Below are 22314 nucleotides of genomic sequence, written 5' to 3'. Positions count from 1 at the left end.
CCTCTCTCTCTCTCTCACTGTCCACTCTGCCTGTAAAAAAAAAAAAAAAAGAAAAAAAGAGAGTTACAGAGAGAGAGGTAGAGACAGAGACAGATAAGTCTTCCATCCACTGGTTCACTCCCTAAATGCCCACAATGGCCGGAGCTGAACCAATCCAAAGTCAGGAGACAGGAACTTCTTCTGGATCTCCCACGTGGGTGCAGGGGCCGAAGGACTTGGGCATTCCTCTGCTACTTTCCCAGGAACATTAGCATGGAGCAGCAGGGACTCAAACAAGCACCCGTATGGGATGCCGCAGGCTGGGGCTTTAACCCACTGTGCCACAGCACCAGCCCTGAACCACATTATTAACATCATATCAAATTAGCACAGGTCTAGGTTAAAGAAAAATAGGTCATGGGCCAGCACTGTGGCACAGCGAGTTAATGCCCTGGCCTGAAGCGCCAGCATCCCATATGGGCGCCAGTTCTAGTCCTGGCTGCTCTACTTCCAATCCAGCTCTCTGCTATGGCCTGGGAAAGCAGTAGAAGATGGCCTAAGTCCTTGGACCCCTGTACCCACATGAGAGACTCGGAAGAGGTTCCTGGCTCCTGGCTTCAGATCAGCGCAGCACCGGCTACTGTGGCCAATTGGGGAATGAACCATCGGATGGAAGACCTCTCTCTCTCTCTCTCTCTCTCTGCTTCTCCTTTCTCTGTGTAATTCTTTCAAATAAATAAATAAATCTTAAAAAAAAAAAAAAAGAAGAAGAAAATTAGGTCAGATCTAAACAACAAAAAACCAGGTAGGCTGTCACTGTGTTTAAGGCTAGATCATAATTTTTGTATCATTAGAGAAACACAGTATCTGGGGCAGAGTAGTCTATTATTAATTCATGAATAATACCTTAAAAATCTATTCTTTTTTTCTACTTAGTTTAAAAATTAACCTTTAATTCTAGGCAATGTATATTGAGTTTATGCTATACAGAACTGTACTAAAGTGATAATATTTTATGCAGTAAAATCCAAGATTTTCAAATTCAAATTGGTGAGCTAAAACGTACTGGGATGGAGCCGGTGCTGTGGCGTAGTTGGTAAGGCCGCTACCTGCAGTGCCAGCATCCCATATGGGTTCCATTTCATGTCCCAGCTGTTCCACTTCCAATCCAGCTCTCTGCTACAGCCCAGGAAAGCGGTGGAGGATGGTCCAAGTCCTCGGGCCCCTGCACCCACATGGGAGACCCAGAGAAGACTCCTGGCTCCTGGCTTCAGATTGGTGCAACTCCGGCCGTTGAGGTCAACTGGGGAGTGAACCAGCAGAGGACCTCTCTTTCTCTCTGACTCTCTGTGTAACTGACTTGCAAATAAATAAATCTTAAAAAAAAAAAAAAAAAGGCACTGGGATGGCTAAAACAAAGCCTAGACTAGCATAAATAGGCAGATATTTGTAGACAATGGCATTATTTACAAATGTTATTTACTGCTATAATAACAGCCTTTACCAACAAGAGATAAGTGAGTGAAGATAGACCTTTTTCCTGCCACTGGCTGAATCATATAATGGGTTCATATTGTTCCGAATAATATTAACTGCCTCCCTAAAAACTTTAAGCATGACAAGAATGCTCTATTCTTACATAATTCATTAGAAATCAAGTGTCAAGATTAGAGAAAAAGAAAGCAAAACTATTCTGGCCTCATTTTTGTGTACATGCTGGGTGTTAATGTTATTCAATGAGAAAATTATTACATATTCATATTCAAATATGGGTAATTCCATTTCAAATGCAGAATTTTGATAAGAAAATTCTAAGCATATTCTTCTGAAAGTATAAAATAAATGTGAAAAGTTACAGGTATCTGTCTTCCAAATTTGGAATTTTGTAAGTTAAAAAATTGACCACCAGAAAAGAAATTTTGGCTTTGTTTAAAGAAATTTACTTTTTTTTTTTTTTTTTTTTTGACAGGCAGAGTCAGTGAGAGAGAGAGACAGACAGAGAGGAAGGTCTTCCTTCCATTGGTTCACCCCCCAAAATGGCCGCTATGGCCAGCACAATGGGGACGGCACGCTGTGCCAATCTGAAGCCAGGAGCCAGGTGCTTCCTCCTGGTCTCCCATGAAGGTGCAGGGCCCAAGCACTTAGGCCATCCTCCACTGCCTTCCTGGGCCACAGCAGAGAGCTGGACTGGCAGAGGAGCAACCAGGACAGAAGTAGTGCCCCAACAGGGACTAGAACCTGGGGTGCCAGCGCCGCAGGCAGAGAATTATCCTAGTGAGCTGTGGTGCAGGCCAAGACATTTACTTTTAACAACGTTCTGAAATTTTACTATTTATTTTATTTCTTTGAGAGGCAGAGAGACAGAGATAGACAAAGCAAGATCTCACACCCGCTGGTTCACTCCTCAAATGTTTGCAGCAGCTTAGGCTGGGCCAGGCTGAAGCCAGAAACTCAATCTGGGTCTCCCACATGGGTAGCAGGGAGCCAGCTCTGTAAACCATCACCTGCTACCTTCCTATTAGAGCACCAGAACACCTACTCCAATTCCAATTCTTGAGATTAGGGATACTGTTCTTGCACAGTGGGAAGTGCTTTGATATTATGAGTTCTACTACCCAGCACTGAATGCATGTAAAACAAACACTCAGTAGTAATATTTGATCTTGTTCCTTTAATCCACCGCTCTCCTGGTTCTTGGATCCAAGGGTGTGATTTTCTTATGAAAATATATATAGACATTTAAGTAGATTGTGATTAATTTGGTTTACACAATGGGTTGGTTGGTCTTTCCTGGCTACACTACATGCTTCTTAAAGGGTGTGGTGCTTAGTAATTTTTAAATTACTAAGTGTCTGGATATGCAGAGATGCTTCTGAAAATGCAATCAGTATAGTGCTCAGAAAGAAAAGATCCTCTACGGAAGGTTATTTATTCCAGTGCATCATTTTGTAATAAATAATGAAGCCCAGAGAAGGTAAGCTATCGGTGCAGTATCACAAAGCCTGAGTATCAGCTGACTCCACATGCATCTTGGATAATACTACTCATATCCAACCAGAAATTACTCTAGTTGAATTTTCTCATGGCTAGCACTGTGGTGTAGCTGGTAAAGCTGCTGCTTGCAATGCCAGCATCCCAGATGGGTGCTGGTTTGAGTCTTGGCTGCTCCTCCTCTGATCCATCTCTCTGCTATGTTCTGGGAAAACAGTAGAATATGGCCCAAGTCCTTGGGCCCCTGCACCCATGTGGGAGACCCGGAAGAAACTCCTGGCTCCTGGCTTTGGATCACCCCAGCTCTGACCATTGTGGCCATTTGGAGAGTGAACCAAAAGATGAAATATCTCTCTCTCTCTCTCTCTCTCTCTCTCTGCCTCTCTGTAACTCTACCTTTCAAATAAATAAATCTTGAAAAAAATTTTTCTACAGAATTATGTTCTTGTAATTGGCTTACTTAAATTGAGCCACACTCAATAAGCATGGATTAATTACAGCAGTAGTATTGCTACTTTTAATATGCTAACAGATTAATAATCAAAGTATAAAGGATAGTAACAAAAATATTAAAATCATATACACATAAAGCAAAAACAATAGAAGAAAATAACTCAGTTATATCAGTATATAAGCATTTCAAAATAAATGAAAAAAGAAGGGTGTCAATTACAAAAGTGAAACCCAAATAAAATCAGTCAGAGTAAAACAAAATCACCAAGTTTGTTATGAGTTGTCTCTAAAATTACTCAGGAAGGCAACAGTTTTGGTACTTTGAAGAGAGAGACCATAAGATGCCTCACCTATCTTTCTAGGACACCTTGTCTGAACTTATGCTAATAATAATTCAGATGGTTTCCATTATTACTCATTATTATCATCAAGTCCATTTTTAGCATAAAAGAAAATATTCTAATTGATCTTTAAATAGCTATCAAGATAGGTGAGTTGGAAGTCCTGGTATTGACTTCCAGTTAATTATTTATTTTTGCTTCCTCCTGAAAATCCAATAAAGTGACAGTAAAGGGATAAACAGATAAACTTTAAGCCACAGAGAACAGAAATGAATGAGGCCGGCGCTGCGGTTCAGTAGGCTAATCCTCCGCCTTGCAGCGCCAGCACAGTGGGTTCTAGTCCCGGTCGGGGAGCCGGATTCTGTCCCAGTTGCCCCTCTTCCAGGCCAGCTCTCTGCTGTGGCCAGGGAGTGCAGTGGAGGATGGCCCAAGTACTTGGGCCCTGCACCCCATGGAGACCAGGATAAGTACCTGGTTCCTGCCATCGGATCAGTGCAGTGCGCCGGCCGCGGCAGCCATTGGAGGGTGAACCAACGGCAAAGGAAGACCTTTCTCTCTGTCTCTCTCTCTCACTGTCCACTCTGCCTGTCCAAAAAAAAAAAAAAAAAGAAAGAAAGAAAAGAAAAGAAAAGAAAAGAAAAGAAAAGAAAAGAAAAGAAAAGAATGACAACAACCAACAAGTTATGTCAAAGCCAAACAATTCAGCTGGCGCCGCAGCTCACTAGGCTAATTCTCTGCCTGCGGTGCCAGCACCCGGGGTTCTAGTCCCGGTCAGGGCACCAGTTCTGTCCCAGTTGCTACTCTTCCAGTCCAGCTTTCTGCTGTGGTCTGGGAAGGCAGTGGAGGATGGCCCAAGTGCTTGGGCCCTGCACCTGCATGGGAGACCAGGAGGAAGCACCTGGCTCCTGGCTTCTGCGCCAGCCGTAGCGGCCATTTGGGGGGTGAATCAATGGAAGGAAGACCTTTGTCTCTGTCTCTCTCTCTCACTGTCTAACTCTGCCTGTAAAAAAAAAAAAAAGCCAAACAATTTAAGACAATGGTTTTTACTTCCATTCCCACTAATTTACCATGGCATTTTCCAGAAGCTGATCATCTGATATTATTACAGACTAGAGGCAGAAGTTGAGATGAGAATCCAGCTGTTTTCTATTAAGCTATCCAATAAAGAACAGTAAAACACTATAAAACAAGGTTACTTAAATGTTTCTGTCTTGAAAATTTTTATTAATCATAAAAATTATGTAACATTAGTTTATTTTAAATAAGCATTTTTGAAACTTTCTAATACAGTAAACATCAATATATATAACCTACACAAAGTAAAATCCTAACAACTTTTAAGTTGTTTAGAGTAAGATCTTAAACAATTTTTGAATATAAAGAGGTGGGGAGGGTTTGGCATTGCAGCACAGCCAAATGAAGCTGCAGCTTATGTCGCTGGCATCCTCTATCAGAGGGCTGGTTCAAGTCCTAGCTCGTTTGCTTCCAATCCAGCTTCCTGCTAATGCGCTTAGGAAGGTAGATGATGGCACAAGTATACCCAAGTATACTCTGTCATTCATGTAGGAGACCAGAATGGAGTTCCTGGCTCCTGGTTTCCACCTGGCCCAGTCCCAGCAGCTGGGGTCATCTGGGAATTGGACCAGCAGATCAAAGATCTCCTTCTCTCGGTTAATTCTGATTTTCAAATAAATTTAAAAAAAAGAAAGTATAAAGGCTTCTGAGACCAGGAAGTTTAGAGAAATATGCAGCTCATCTTACATGGCTGGGCAGGTTGTCTCCAACACAAAGATACTAGGCCAAAGGAATCAGTGGGGCTGGAATCTAGTTCATGCTCTGTTCACCAAAACCCCAGAGAAGGCATCATCCTCTCTAATTTGCAGAAAGGCAGAGTCTGGTCTAGTGATCATTCTGGCAATAAAAAATCAGAAACAGCCTAGGAATGTGTGTTTACCTTGAATTACTTTATGGGGATAAGAACTAGAACAATGGCTGCCTCTGAGAAAAGAGCAAGACAAACTATGAAAGGATATGAGATAGCTTTAAGCTGATGGTAATTTCTATTTTGATTAGCATGTTAGTTCAGGTATATACATTTAAAATTACCTAAATGTACACTATTGTGCATTTTATAGTGAATAATTACATCACAATTTTTTTACAAGTGTGTTCCTCTGAGTCAGCTCAGGACTATTTAAATTTTTAAAATAAGTATATATGACTTTGGTAAAACCCCAAATTATAATTTAAAACTTCTATCAATACATATTATGCAATGTAGAAATATACATTTTTAAATGAAAATGGACATAGTTACTGAATCCTGGAGGTTTTTTTTTAAAGATTTATTTTTTATTTACTTGAGAAGCAAAGTTACAGATAGGAGAAGAGAGATAGAGACAGAGAGACACAGAGACAGAGAGATTGTCCACCTGCTGGTTCACGCCCCAAATGGCCACAATGGCCAAGGCTGGGCCAGGCTGAAGCCAAGAGCCTGGAGCTTCTTCCAGATCTCCCACATGAGTGCAGGGGCCCAAGCACTTGGGCCATCTTCTGCTGCTTTCCCAGGCACATTAGCAGGAAACTGGATCAGAAGTGGAGCAACCAGGTCTTGAAGCCGTGCCCATATGGGATGCCAGCGTAGCAGGCTTAACCTGCTATGCCACAACACTGGTCCTATCCTGAAGGTTTTTATGTTCCAGGAATGAATTCCCACCATAATACTTTGCTGGGAAAAAAAGTACCAGCAACACTGTTACATAACTGACAGGTGAAGTACAGACAAGCAGCAATGATAATACAAGTAATATTCCAAAACAACGATAAAGGGATTAAAGAGGGACTTTAGTAACAATATCAGCTAATACCTACTTATTCTTACTCTGTTTCCAGGCATTATGCTAATCTCAGTACAGATTATATACCCCAGTTAGCTAACAAAGAAACTGAGGCACACAAGGTAGCTTATTCAAAGTAGCAAGGTTAAGTGGAAGAAGCAAGAACTAAACCCTTGAGCATGACTGCACAGTTGCACCACAGCACCAGCCCCATAGCCTGAGTTCTTCATGATGCTTTTCGAATGGCAATCCTCTATTTAATCAGAGTAATGAGCAAAAAGGAAGAATATCATTCTTGTTTTTCCCCCTCCAATCACTTACAAATGCAATCATTCCTTCCTCAGCAACGGGAAAACAGGTGGCAGGTCATATCGGAATGCACAAATCATAATTTGCCAGCTTTGTTTTCCACTTTGTAAAATAAAGGCCCTTGTCAGAACTTCCATGCTTTGGCGCTGAGATTCTATTACAAATTAAAAAAAAAAAAAAATCCTGGTTTCTAGCTTGCCTTTAAAACCTGGAACATTGGGGGCCGGCGCTCAGCCCTGGCCATTGCAGACATTTGGGGAGCAAACAGTGGAATGGAAGACCTGTTTCTCTCTCTCTCTGGCTCTACCTTTCTCTGTAACTCTTTCAAATAAATAAAATAAATTTTAAAAAAAGAAAACTAGGGCCGGCGCTGCGGCTCACTAGGCTAATCCTCCGCCTTGTGGAGCCAGCACACCGGGGTCTAGTTCCAGTCACGGCGCCGGATTCTGTCCCGGTTGCCCCTCTTCCAGGCCAGCTCTTTGCTGTGGCCTGGGAGTGCAGTGGAGGATGACCCAAGTGCTTGGGCCCTGCACCCCATGGGAGACCAGGAGAAGCACCTGGCTCCTGCCATCGGATCAGCGTGGTGCGCCGGCTACAGCGCACCGACCGCGGCGGCCACTGGAGGGTGAACCAATGGCAAAAGGAAGACCTTTCTCTCTGTCTGTCTCTCTCACTGTCCACTCTGCCTGTCAAAAAAAAAAAAAAAAAAAAAAAAAAAAAGAAAACTAAACAATGGGGTCCGCATGGTGGTATGGCAGGTTAGGCTGCAGCCTGCAGCATCAGCATCCCATATGGGTGCCGGTTCACGTCCCGACCACTCCACTTCCAATCCAGCTCTCTGCTGATGACCTGGGAAAAGCAACAGGGGGTGGCCCTAGTGCTTGGGTCCCTGCACCCACACTGGGAGACCTGGAGGAACTCCTGGCTTCTGTAACTCTGCCTTTCAAATGGATAAAATAAATCTCTCGGGGAAGGGGAAATGGAGGATCCAGTAACACCAGACCCATTTTTTAAAAATGAAAACCAAGAATATTCTAACTTATTTAATATGCAAAAAGCCCAGCCTTACTTGTTCACCTGCTTGGGTGCAAGAGGCACTGAATTTGCCTTCTCTACTTTATATGCCCACCACGGCCCTTGCTAAAACTGATGGGCATGTCTTAGTAATAAAATAAAAGAAAAAATGAATTGAAGGAGAAAATTATAAAATGAAAGATTAAAAACTGATAACATGCAGACCTAGACTGGCTCTCAAAATCATTTCTCCCAGCATAAAGATGGGCTTCCTTTTGGATATACAGCAATCCAAGTGATTTCATTAAAAATAAAACTGTTATATTAAATAATTTTAAACATTATAAGCATATACAAGCAGAGAAAACAATTCAGGATTTAAGTTTTTGGTTTTTTTTGTTTTTTGTTTTTTAAGACAGGCAGAGTGGACAGTGAGAGAGACAGAGAAAAAGGTCTTCTTTTACCGTTGGTTAACCCTCCAATTGCCGCTGTGGCCGGCACGCCGCACTGATCCAAAGCCAGGAGCCAGGTGCTTCTCCTGGTCTCCCATGCGGGTGCAGGGCCCAAACACTTGAACCATCCTCCACTGCACTCCCGGGCCACAGCAGAGAGCTGGACTGGAAGAGGGGCAACCGGGAAAGAATCCGGCGCCCCGGCAGGATTTAAGTCTTATCCTTAATTCATTTTAAGAAAAATTTTTAAAAAATTTTGGTGAGGCCAGCACTGTGGTGTAGCAAATAAAGCTGCCGCCTACAGTGCCAGCATCCCATGCCAGTTCACGTTACGGCTGATCCACTTCCAATCCAGCTCCTCAGTAATGTGCCTAGGGAAAGCAGCAGAGGATGGCTCCTGGCTTCGGTCTGGCCCAGACCCAGTTGTTGCGGCCATCTGGGGAGTGAACCAGCAGATGGAAGAACTCTCTCTTTCCCTCTCTAACTTTGCCTTTCAAATAAATAAAATAAATCTTTAAAATAAGAAAACAGGGTGTGTGTTTGCATAGTGGTTGAGAAGCCTCATGGGATGCCTGCATCCCTCTTCAGAGTGCCTGGGTTGGAGACCCAGCTCTGTTGACTCTAGCTTCCCGACGTGCTCCATCGGAGACAGTGGGTGATCACTTAGTATTTAAGTACCTGCCACTCATGTGAGTCTTATTTGGTTCCAGGCTCCTGGCTTTGGACTAGCCCTGTTCTGGGATGCTGGCATCACAAGCAGTAGCTTAACCCACTGCACCACAACACAGGTCTCAAAGTGGTATTATTTATAAACTATGAAAATTTTATTTAGACATTAATTTCTCTTCTGTCATATTTATATCAGCTCTAAGTCATAAAATCACTGCTGGAAACTCATCAGCATGAAAAGATAATACCTTAAATGAAAAATCAGAACATCCCTCTATCATAAAAACAAGGGTAATTTTTTTTTTTAAGATTTATTTTATTTATTTGAAAGACAGAGTTACAGAGAGAGGTAGAGAGATAGAGAGAGAGAGAGAGAGGAGAGAGGTCTTCTACCCGCTGGCTCACTTCCCAGATGGCCACAACAGCCGGAGCTGCGCCGATCTGAAGTCAGGAGCCAGGAGTTTCTTCTGGGTCTCCCACGTGGGTGCAGGGGTCCAAGGACTTGGGCCATCTTCTATTGCTTTCCCAGGCCATTAGCAGGAAGCTGGATCAGAAGTGAAGTAGCCTGGCCTCAAACTGGAGCCCATATGGGATGCCGGTGCTTCAGGCCAGAGCTTCAACCCGCTGCGCCACAGCGCTGGCCCCAAGGGTAATTTTATTACTACAACTCAAGATTCAATTTTTCTATCTAAAATAATAAGTCTATGGTTCTTACTGATCATTCCCTAAATAGTCATTTATAGAAATGCTGTATTTTTTTCCTCCAATCAAATAAAGAGATTTAAAAACTTGCAATTATTTAAAATCTTATTCGTTCAACTGGTAACATTTATAAAATGAGAATATACTGTAGATTTCCTTAAAACTATTAAGATTATATACCATAAATACTGAAAGAGGATAATCACAAACAATTTTTTTAAAAATAATGTCCTTGGGATTGTAACAACAATATAAATTTCTGATTTTCAACTTTCAGCTGCCTATCCTACAAGATTTTTATTGTTAAGCTTTATGCAAATAAGAATAAATAACTATCTGTATATATAACATAAGCTTATTGCAAGTACAGCTCCAGTACTACTATTTTCTTCATCTTTTAGTCAAAATCTACCTCACTGAGAAATTCAGAACTGCCAAATCCTTTAACAGGTATCCAGGTCAACAGCGTCAGCCTGAAGTCCTTTGGTGGAAGGCCTCCTTCAGACTTTAACATGTAATGAAAAGCGCCATGCTTGCCAAAATCACAAAAGGATGAATTCATAGATGAAATGACACAATTTTTTTCCTGGATCTTTCTTTACTGATACCAAGATATACAAAGCAGTCTAAGAAGCTTTAGTTAAAATATTGATTCAGAAAGTATTTCTTTATGTGACTTTGGAATAGATACTTCACGTATTTTAGCTTTAGTATGATAAAACTAAGAAAAAAAATGGCCCTGTCCACTTAGTACACTTTTCTATATGTATGTATACACAAGTTATCACAGCACAACACCTGATAAGTTAAATTTGAAATCAACTTAAATAGGCTTATGTCATAAATGTGTTTAAGATAATTCTAGTTAAAAATATTTCTATTCATATAAATCTTACATAGCAGAGTCAAATCCATGAGGTCTCATAGGTTTCTGATTATGCTAAAGGGAACAGACTTGCTCCTGTGTAGCTGGGAGGATTACCCAGGACCTGGCAGGGAACTAACTTCGCCTCCAACTGCACAATAGGCAACGCTGCATGCCAGCTACAGCATCTGGGTTCCATTGGGGACGTGTACTTCGAAGTCTTGCTCCAGGGCACTTGAGATGCACAGAGGTGATGCATTTATCTCCCAGCAGGAAATCCTCCCTTCAATATCACCACCCTCATGGAGAACCCAAATGTAATGACTGGTCAATGTTTGCAAAAAATTATACAACTAAGTAATAACATGCATTCTGGTTAAAGACAACGTAAGCCCCAATCCATTCTCTAAAGATCAAGACTTTTCAGTAAATGTCCAGTCATGCATTTCAAGTTCCTCCTTCCTCCCCACAAAAAAAAAAAAAAAAAAAAAAACCACCACCATAAACAAAAAGCTTCATTACCAAACCCTTCAGTGTTGATGGTGCAAATACAGAAAATCAGAAAGGATAAAGGACTAGGGTCCAAATAGCCATGTTGTGACGGGCAACTCGGGAACTTACTACTTCATCTTCCTTCATTTTCTCTCCCTTTCCCAACCCTGCCCTATTTCACTTTTCCCTCTTCCTTTTATGAACATCTCCAATGCAAGGTAGAGAAGTAACACTTTATTAGCAAAATGGCTGTGAGGATACCTGTGAAGCAAAGGTAATCTTTTCTGCAGCCTGATATTGGGAAAGGGGTTTCATATGCAGGCATTGCAACAAAAAAGAATTACTGACGACTTTACTGTTCCATAGTGAGGTAATCAAAAATGAAAATTTGCTTTGTTACATAATCCCTCTACTCATCTCCTCTTGGATCCAATGCTCCTTATTATAAGGGAGGAATGGAACATGTTAAACAAGGAAAGGGAGAAAGGGAACAGTTTGGGCAGGGTGAGAGGTAGTTGTTATTTTTCACATTGGAAACAATTTAATTCCTGCCAAATATAATTATGTAATGCCAGCATCTTTACAGAATTTTAAAACTGGAAGAGTCCTTATAGACCATCTGGTTCTACCCTCTCATCTTATCTTACTGATAGGAAAATATTGAAGCCCGAGATCAAGCAGTTATATAATGACAAAACTGGGACTTCTGATTCAGTATATTAAATATTTTCTTTGATAGATGTGCATAAACAACAATTTTCCTAGGGTCAAAGTTATGGACACAAAAATAAATGAATGAATTGCTGCCTGTAACACAAAACCTGCATGTAGTTTCAAATTCACCTTTGATACATAAAAGAAAGATCGTAGGCTCTGCTGTTTCTATACTTATGAAAGCTTTGTGCCAACCAGGATAGGTGAAGGTAAAAAATTTTAATTAAGAGAAAAATACAGTAAAAGAATAAATAGCAAGATAGTTGAAATAATAGAAGTAACTGAAAAGACAAGAAAAATAGAGCAATGGAATTGCTTCTGGATGTTTTTTATTCTGTAGAGAAAAACAGCAGAACACAGAAGCAGTGTAAAAGTACTAGAATGTTATATAAGCCAGCCAACTAGAGGGAACAGAATTCTGGTGACATAAGGTAGTAGGATCTGCATTTTAAAATCAGAATTCAGATGACACCAAAGCAGGTGGTCCTTAACAGCACACTTTGAAAAATACCAGTAACAGGGGTTATGGCATGTTGTGGTCTAGGAGAGTTAAAGGTATTAGACATTTGTCTCCCGCAGTTCTGGACCATAACTAGCTTCACTTGATCTCTCAACACCAATCAAGGGAAGGAAATGCCCCAGGTAAAACTGAGACTAATTCTGTTCCCAGCTCAGGCAGTCAGACAAGGTGATTGCCACACAGCCACTCATCCCCAAGGAGCGGCAGAACATTATGTAATCACCGCCCAAGCTTGGAGATGGAGAGATCAGAAGTTCTCTCCCAAATGTCTCTCAGCAAGTCAGGTTTTTCCTTTGCATGTAAGTGACTGATTTTAACGATTAACGCAGTGAAAAAATCTGCCATCCACTTAAAGAAAACTCGTGCTTTTCAGCTTAAAGCTGGAAACGGACTTATTTTCTATCTACCAATTCATCCATGACGGCTGTATGGTTACACCGGTCGGGGCGCCGGATTCTGTCCCGGTTGCCCCTCTTCCAGGCCAGCTCTCTGCTATGGCCAGGGAGTGCAGTGGAGGATGGCCCAGGTGCTTGGGCCCTGCACCCCATGGGAGACCAGGAAAAGCACCTGGATCCTGGCTCCTGCCATCGGATCAGCGCGGTGCGCCGGCTGCAGCGGCGGCCATTGGAGGGTGAACCAACGGCAAAGGAAGACCTTTCTCTCTCTGTCTCTCTCTCACTGTCCACTCTGCCTATCAAAAATAAAAAAAATAAAAATAAATAAAAAAAAAATACAAAGGAAGACTCTGGCCCTCATTGCCAGTCCTAGTATTTTTCTTTAGATATGAGAATCTGAGAAAATAACCAGAAAACAAAGCACAAAGCTTCGAATACATAGCTCACCTTTTATAGCTGCTATGACCACAAAATTTAAATATGGTGAACTTGTGAGAAACTCTGAGAACTTCAGGAACGACAGAAACTGTCAAGATAGATTTAAAGCAGCTCAGTAAATGCAATCATATTTGCCCAAAGTTTCAAACCTCCTTCACTACAGTGGAACACAGCAAAGCTGTCTGAAGTGACATCATCCAGTGCTTTCTCTTCTCTTTTTTTTTTAAAAAAAACTGGGAGGAGTTATATCTGTTTATAAGATTTTAAAAATACATGGAATAGCGTTTAGAATAATGTATATATCTGAGTTGTAGTAATTGAGTACTTGACTGTCAACCTATTTTAGACCCAAGGAATATATTAAAGACCTAAGATAATAATTTCCTACTGAAATTTCTGTCTATACATTCCAAACATTTTCTTTTAAGACCAAGACTGTTTACAATGGGCTCAGAAAAACAATACCAATCCTAAACCCCAAACCTTTAATCCTTTTAGGGAATCCGTTCACTGTTCCTGTTTCAAAGCAAGGCAGTCACTTAAAAAAATCGACCCGTGCCAGTTCTGCAGTCCAGATTAACATTACATTTTCAATTTCTATCAGTGGCCTACGTTTCAGGAGTAATTTTCATTAGAGCATATAAAAATTTTTTATCACTCACACCTGGCCCACAGACGACTGTATTTTTAAAAACAAATTTACAGGTCCTGAAAAGTGATACTGAAAAAATAAGCTAAGCGATCCAACTTCTACAGTTAACTTCTGCAGGATGGAATTTCTGCAGCCTAGAGACGATCTGGTAGGCAGAGGTAACTTTTGAGACAATTCCACTCAGCTTAAATGAATAATCCTGCAAGCAACTAAAAGTTAACACAGCAGGAGGATTTCATTAGGGACCCGGGGGCAAATTTCTTTATAGCAGTAGGAGCACTCGGTGAGACGATCTGAAAGCCAACTGTTGGATTTAGCCTCACATCTACCTAACAGTTGACCTTCACTGGGAATAATCGGTTTTCATTGTGAGATACACGGCCAGAACCTACTCCGGGCAGTCTGTCTGTCACCTTGTCCCCCCCCTTCTCCGGACCCCACGGTGAGGTTCACCCGCCAGGACCGAAGGGCCGTGGAAAAAGGCAGTGAAGAGGAAAATGCTTGAAAAAACGAAGACGCTCGCAGTGGCTGGACTTAGTCCAAGTGCTGCTCGGCTAGAAACGAAAGTAGCAAACAACAGAGGTTTAGGCTTGGAATGTCAGCCATTTTAGGGATATTATTTATCCTGGGAAGGGAAGTCCCGGACTCGGCTGTTGTTGTGTTGCTGTCGCCGCCCGGACCCAGGCGGAACCAAGCCAGCCAGCCCGCCAGCCCGGGCCTCACAAACCAGAGGGAACGCGGCGCAATTCTCGACGCGTCCACTCCCGGGCCTGGCGAGCGCCGAGCGCCGCTTCCCTGCACACGCACTTCCCTCACAAAGGAGGGCGAGCAGCGCCCGCCCGCTCCGGAGCCGCTCCCGCCGGGTCCCGCACCCCGCTCCCTCCCCCCGGCTCGGACCTTGCAGTCCACCGCGACGGCGTCCGGGGGGATGATGAGCGCCTCCTCGCCGCTCTTGGGATCGTCCTTCTTGGCCTCCTTCTGGGCCAGAGCCGAGTTGAACGTCACCTTCACCATGGCGCGGCCTGGGGCGCCCTCGGAGAAGGGCGGCGGCGGCGGCGGCGGCGGGCTGGAGGCGCGGGCTGCGGGCTCCCGGCTGCGGCTGCAGCCTCCTCGGCCGGGCTCCGGACGAGGATCAGCGGCGGCAGACGAGACTCGGGCAGCTCCGCGACGGCTGAGGCGGCGACTGCGGCACGGCCCTAGCAGCCACCCAGCTTCAGCGCGAGGGCGGAGACGGCTCGCGCAGCCCCGGGCCGGGGGCGGGGCCGGCGGCGAGGGGGCGGGGCCGGCCCCTTCTCGGGCCCCGAGGCCCAGCGGAGGCCCAGCGGAGGCCCAGCGGCCAGAGGAACGCGGGAGTGGGGTGACGTGCTTGGTTCAAGGGTCGGTCCTTCTCCTGAGTCGCCTGGCCTTTCCGATTCTGAACTCGTTTCTGGCCGGTTTGCCTTGGGACTCAGTGTTGCAGGTTCATAGGAAAATCGGCTGAACTTTCCTGGGTTCGCCGCGTACAATGGATCCACTTTAGGTAGCACCAGGCTGTCTCTTCCCCGGCCGCTGCCCCCGCCCCTCCGCGAGCCTCAAGACCGCGGAATTTTTGTGCGTCCACGTCTCCTTTTGCTCTTAGTAGGAATCCGCCTCAGTGGAGCACGGAAATATTCAAAGCTCTCTCTATCCCTTGGGGTCTGACCTCCGTTCCAAGGACCTCACCCAAGGGTGTGCCTCACGCAGTCTTGTCTTGTTTTCTTTATCTGCCTTCCCCGGGATGTCCGCGCCTGCCCAGCCTAATCCCACAGCCCTTTGGAGGAAGACTCTTAGATCTGTTTCAAACAAATCACACTGGTAAAACAACATGTTCCACGCTTGTGCAGACTTGGGGGGAAAAACCCTGCACACTGGGCTGATTTGTGATTCAAGGCAAATCGGTGCTCGGTGAGGAATCCTTGTTTTTCTGCAAAATGAAAGATAATCTCTTCGTGTCTCCTATTTTGAAGAGGTTTCGCAGAGAAAGCTGTAACAGATACTGGCCAACACGGCTGTTGGGTTTTTAACTAACAACAGATGGCCCCTTGGACAAACGGTTTGGTTTTGTACCATTCTCCCATTGGAGAAGATTGGCCTGGTTCAGCCAGAGTTGTGGGTGTGCTCCAGAATGTTCCAACTATGTCAGCTCTGCCCTGGATCAACCCCAAGAAAAGTAGGTTGAGTTTGAGGTTCTTGGGGATTTGGCTGTGCTCAAGGAGAGTTAGATGTCTTGAAGTCTCCGTAGAATGTCAGATCAGAAATCTCTGAGAAATAGTCCAAGTTCTCAGCATCTTTTCAGAGCACATATTTCAGACACATCAGGGACTGAGAGAGAAATCCAGTTCAGCGCTTTGGTCTTCTTGGCTAATCTGAAATTCCAAAGTGTTCAACGCAGGCTGAGAAGACTTGAGTTCTAGTTCTTGCTTGTTTTAAACAAGCTAGTCACATGATTAGCAGTAACTTACTTGATCTCCCTGGGTCTCCTTTCCACAGGCTTCAACTCTCTGAATTGACCCCGTGAACTGACTTTTGATAGTAAAAATGGAATCCAATTTCTCGAAGTTAGCCATTGCTCCCCACCTCTCTGAGCCCTGCTTGCACGGATTTCCTGGGACATTAGAACTGAAGATTAAGGAATTATTTAAGCAAGCTCCTATGTCTATACTTACATCGATCTGTCAAAGGGCAAAATTACAAATTAGTTTAAAGATTTTGGCTCCATTTCCAATTATAGAATCAAGTACTACTGGTTCACTTCATTCCATAGAACAAAAAAAGTGTTCCAATGAGCCCAGCAGAGGATGTTGCTTTTAAAAGACAGAAAAGGGCTGTAGAAAGCAGAAACAAAAATGAAAGAGTGAGATGGTCACTTTAAATTCACTTTCCTTTTGAGGCTAGGACAGAGAGACAGAACAATAGAAGTATAACTGAGCAGTTAATATCAGGTTACCTTTTTGTGTGTAATGATAAGGCAGAAGGAACTTTATTGTCATACCAGTTAAACTGGCTTGTTTGGGAAATTTGACTTTGTCACTCTAATCCTGGTTTCTCAGAAGGTCAAATAATAGTTTTGTTTCAGCTTGGTAATGTAGAACTTTAGCATGAGTGACTCCATTTTGATTTTTAGTCTCGTCTGTTGGGGCCCAGGGCAGGAGCTTAGTCCGGGAACAGTGGCCTCCTGTAATTTTATTTAATGCTTCCTTAGTTCTTTCTATGTTAAAATGAAACAGTGGGAAAATGCCCAAAATACCCATTTTGCAGTCAATAGATGTAGAGAAGAAAACAAAATTCTTCCTGAACAACACTAGTATACAGATTAGGAAACTGAGGCAAAGGAAGAACAAATGAGGTTGACAGAATGAGAAATCCTCCCCTGCCCCAGGATTTCTATTTTAAAAGACTCATGAATAAAAGACCATTCATTATTTTGTGTACTGGCAACAAGCAACAGTTGAAAATCAACTGGCAAACGGTCTGGGAATAATCTGGTTTTGTTTCGCCGTTTTTTTTCTGGGGTGTCTACAGAACTGTGTCATGCACAACAGCAAGGATAATAAAGAAGCTGGATCAAGACCAAACATAGCAACTCCAGTCTCGTGATTTATAAAAGGTTGCCCATTGACCTTGGAAACTAAGAAGTGGGGGAGGAGAATGATGACTCAACAAAAGAAAGTTAAAAACATAGTCATAAGTTACCATTAACTTACTGAACTTAAAGGGAGTCTTAGAAGTGCTTTGTTTTCCTTTTTCATGTTGATATTGTGAGAGCCAGAACAATCTGTTTTACTAACTTTACATTTCACCAGGGTTCAAGTTTGTATTTGTACTTTACTGGGAGGTAGGACAAAATGGAATTGAGGAACTAAATCCTAGACTCTTTGTTCCTTTAGATTTCTGTGATGAGCTTAGGGGGTTTTTTGGTTGGGTTGGGTGTTTTTTTTTGTTTTGTTTTGTTTTTTTCTGTTTGTAGGTTCCTTACATCTCCATTCCCTCCGTTCTTGCTCAAGGAAGCATTTCCTTCTTCGTGGAAATTTCTGGAGCTTTAGCAGAATGATTGGAAAACTTTTTTTGGGAGCAAATATCGAGTTGTTGGTGAAACAACACATCTGAATATGCCCTTTGAAATGTGCTCTTGACACCTCCCTACTTAACCCAGTGTGTGGCTTTAGCTGGGCATCTGTGGCTTTGTCTGGGCTTTCCTGAAAGAAGCGTTTCTTTTAGGAGAGAGGTGAAGGCTTCTACTTGCATCTTCAGGGACTTTAGCACTGCTTTTCTCTGTTCTGCATAACTTTGGCTATCCTTTATTGTTTCAGTTTCTTATCTCCAAGTTTGCATTTCTCACCAACTTCCTACCTCAGTATTAAATATACTTTTCAGTTTAATTTACAATAATTTATTATTATTTTCCTCCATTAGCTGGCCAGATGATTTTTTTTTTCTTTCTTAGAATCTTGGGCTGTACTATCCCAAGCCGTTTGGGAATTGTGCTAAGAATAATTTGACTGATTGTGGCATTTAGGAGTTTAGTTGTGTTTGATTATGAAAAGACTGAATGTGCTTTTCCTGGTAGCTATCTTCATTTCCCTCCCCTAAAGCATCACTTTCTAAGTGTGTCCATGTTTAGAATATGTTTCTTCACATTTGAAAAGAGGGAAAAGATTAGAAACACAAACCACAAAAAGTGAAATTAAATGAGAAGACCAGCAACAGACTGGGAGAAAATATTTCCTAGAAGCATAGCTCGTAAAGGACTTGTAGCCAAAATATACAAAGAACTCTGAAAACTTCAACAATGAGAAAACAAGCCAATACAATAAAAACTGGGCCAACTACCTGAACAAACACCTCACTAAAGGTATTCATACAGGTGGCAAACATCCCCACATCATGTCATCACTAGGGAAGTGCAGCAACAAAGAGACCTGCACACCTATTAGAACGGCCAGAATCCCAAACACTGACAACACTGAATGCTGGTGAGGATGTGGAACACCAACAAGTCTGATTCATCGCTGATAAAAGCACAGAGGGGCAATTTCTTATAAAACTAAACATATTCTTTTTTTTTTTTTAAAGACTTGTTTATTTAATGGAGAGGCAGAGTTACAGAGAGAGGGAGAGACAGAGAGAGAGAAAGATCCTCCATCCGCTAGTTCACTCTCCAGATGGCCACAGCAGCCGGAGCTGAGCTGATACAAAGCCAAGAGCTTCTTCTGCGTATCCCACGTGGGAGCAGGGGTCCAAGCACTTAGGCCATCTTCTACTGCTTTCCCAGGCCACAGCAGAGAGCTGGATCAGAAATAAAGGATGCAAACCAAAGCCTATATGGGATGCTGGTGCTGCAGGCAGAGGTTTAACCTTCTATGCCACAGTGCCAGCCCCAACATATTCTTATATGCAATCTCATGCAATCTAGTAGTCATGCCCCTTGATATTTGCTCCAAAAAGTTGAAAAATTATGTCCATAAAGAAACCTCACACATATGTTTATAGCTGCTTTTTTCATGGTGGCCAAAACTTGGAAGCAACCAAAAATGTCTTTTGATAGGTGAATGGATAAGTATAAGTGACAGTGCATTCAGATAATAGAATGTTATTTTTCAGAAAACTTTTATTTAGGCCGGCGCCGCGGCTCAACAGGCTAATCCTCCGCTTTGCGGCGCCGGCATACTGGGTTCTAGTCCCGGTCGGGGCACTGGATTCTGTCCCGGTTGCCTCTCTTCCAGGCCAGCTGTCTGCTGTGGCCTGGGAGTGCAGTGGAGGATGGCCCAAGTGCTTGGGCCAGTACCTGGCTCCTGCCATCGGATCAGCGCGGTGGGCCGGCCACAGCGCGCCGGCCGTGGTGGCCATTGGAGGGTGAACCAACGGCAAAGGAAGACCTTTCTCTCTCTGTCTCTCTCACTGTCCACTCTGCCTGTCAAAAAAAAAAAAAAAAAAAAAAAGAAAAGAAAACTTATTTAGGCCAGCACCTCAGCTCACTAGGCTAATCCTCCGCCTGCAGCGCCAGCACCCCGGGTTCAGTCCTGGTTGGGGCGCCAGATTCTGTCCCGGTTGCTCCTCTTCCAGTGCAGCAGTCTGCTGTGGCCCAGGAAGGCAGTGGAGGATGGCCCAAGTGCTTGGGCCCTGCACCTGAATGGGAGACCAGGAGGAAACACCTGGCTCCTGGCTTTGGATCAGTACTGCACGCCGGCCGTAGCGGCCATTTGGGGGGTGAACCAATGAAAGGAAGACCTTTCTCTCTGTCTCTCTCTCTCACTGTCTAACTCTGCCTGTCAAAAAAAAACAAAACAAAACAAAAAAAAAAAACGCCCATCCTGCCTCCTACTCCCTCTCCCATCCTATTCTTCATCAAGATTCATTTTCAATTATCTTTATATACAGAAGATCAACTTGGTATATACTAAGGAAAGATTTCAACAGTTTGCACTCACATAAACACACAAAGTATAAAGTACTGTTTGAAGACAAGTTTTACCGTTAATTCTCATAGTACAACTCATTAAGGACAGAGGTCCTACATGAGGAGCAAGTGTACAGTGACTCCTGTTATTGATTTAACAATTGACACTCTTATGTATGACGTCAGTAATCACCCGAGGCTCTTGTCATGAGCTGCCTAGGCTATGGAAGCCTTTTGAGTCCACAAACTCCGACCTTATTTAGACAAGGCCATAATCAAAGTGGGAGTTCTCTCCTCCCTTCAGAGAAAGGTACCTCCTTCTTTGATGGCCCCTTCTTTCTACTGGGATCTCACTCACAGAGCTCTTTCATGTAGGTCATCTTTTGCCACAGTGTCTTGGCTTATGGAATATTATTTAGCACCAAAAAAGAAATGAGCCGTTGAGCCGTAGAAATATATGGCAGAAATTTAAATGTACTTTATTAGGCAAAATAAGCTAATCTGAGAAGGCAACACACTCTGTGATTCCAACTCTGACATTCTGGAAAAGGCAAACCTATGGAGGCAATAAAAAGATCAATGGTTGTCACTGGTTAGTGAAAAGATCGTGATGGTTAGTAGGGAATGAGCAAGAGATGAATAGGAACAGCACAGAGGAGGATATTTAGGGCAGCAAAACTGTTCTGTATGGTACTGCAAAGCTGAATACAGGTCATTATACATTCGTCAAACCCCACAGAATATACAGCATCAAGAGGAAATTCTTGGGCTGGTGTTGAGGCATAGCAGGTTAGCTACCACTTGAGACATCAGCATCTCATATCAGAGTGCCAGTTCAAGTCCTAGCTGCTCTACTTCTGATCTAGCTACCTGCTAATGCACTTGGGAAGGCAGCAGATGCTGGCCCAAATATTTGGGCCTTTGCCACCCATGTTGGGGATCAGGATGGAGGTCCTGGATCCTGGCTTTCTCCTGGCCCAGCCTTGGCTATTGTGGCTAATTGGGGAGTGAAACAGTGAACGGAAGAGCGCTCCGCCACCCAACACCCACACTCCCACCACAAACCCTGCACCACTGCCTTGGAGTATCTCTCCTCTCTCCGTCATTTTGTCTTTCAAATAAATAAATAAATAATTTTTAAACCTTAAAAAAAAAGAGTGAACTCTAATATAAACTGTAGATGTTGGGTAATAATGCTGTGTCAATGTAGGCTCATTGAGTGTAACTGGTGTACCAGTCTAGTGTGAGATACTGAAGGGGCCGGTGCTGTGGTATAGTGAGTAAAGCCTCCGCCTGCAATGCCAGCATCTCATCTGGATGCTGGTTTCAGTCCTTGCTCCTTCACTTCCAATCCGGCTCTCTGCTATGGTCTGAGAAAGTGTAGTAGATAGCCCAAGTCCTTGGGCCCCTGCACCCGTGTGGGAGACCTGGAAGAAGCTCCCGGCTCCTGGCTTTGGATTGGCCCAGCTCCAGCCATTGCAGCCATTTGGAAAGTGAACCAGTGGATGTCATACCCCCCCCCCCACTCCTCTGCCTCTGTAACTCTGCCTTTCAAAAAAAAAAAAAAAAAGATAGGGGAGGTGTACGTGTGTGAGAACAGGAGTTATATATGGGAACTCTGTACTAGCTCAATTTTGCTGTGAACCTGAAAGTGCTCTAAAAAATTGAATTTTATTGGAGGTGGGGGTGGGCACAAAGGCTGATGGTCTAATGGATACAAGCACTGAGAAGACCCAAACCATAGTTTTCTGGAAATCTCACCATGCTTCTATATTCATTGGCAATACAATTTTCCCTTGGTATACATGAGGGATTGGTTCCAGGAATCCATTGTGTATACCAAACTCCATGGAGGCTCGAGTCCCTTCTATAAAAATGGCATAATATTTGAATATGCACATCCTCCCAGTTGCTTTAAATCATGTCTAGATTATTTCTAGTACCTAATACAAAGTAAATGTGATGTGAACAGTTGTCACACTATATTTTGTAGGGAGTAACGACAAGGAGAAAAGTCTAGATGTTCAGTATGTATGCGATTTTTGTCCTCAAATATTTCCCATCAGCCATTTTGTG

The 22314-nt window shown here is 43.3% G+C and overlaps 1 protein-coding gene across 1 annotated transcript in view; it reads right to left on the bottom strand.

The window, feature by feature from the left end:
* Window positions 1-15010, bottom strand: part of ITM2B (integral membrane protein 2B) — a 30653-nt gene extending 15643 nt beyond the window's left edge. Inside the window, exon 1 of the mRNA XM_002720722.5 lies at window positions 14721-15010. Coding sequence (XP_002720768.1) covers window positions 14721-14837 — 117 coding nt within the window. The 5' untranslated portion in view covers window positions 14838-15010. The remainder of the gene's footprint in view (window positions 1-14720) is intronic.
* Window positions 15011-22314: the final 7304 nt, after the last annotated feature.

This window comes from Oryctolagus cuniculus, chromosome 9 (assembly GCF_051225735.1).
Source record: "Oryctolagus cuniculus isolate XC-2025 breed Fujian yellow rabbit chromosome 9, ASM5122573v1, whole genome shotgun sequence".
In the NCBI taxonomy this organism is placed as follows: Eukaryota; Metazoa; Chordata; class Mammalia; order Lagomorpha; family Leporidae; genus Oryctolagus; species Oryctolagus cuniculus.
The sequence above is the reverse complement of the archived record's forward strand: the minus strand, read 5'-3'. Positions and strand labels throughout refer to the sequence as shown.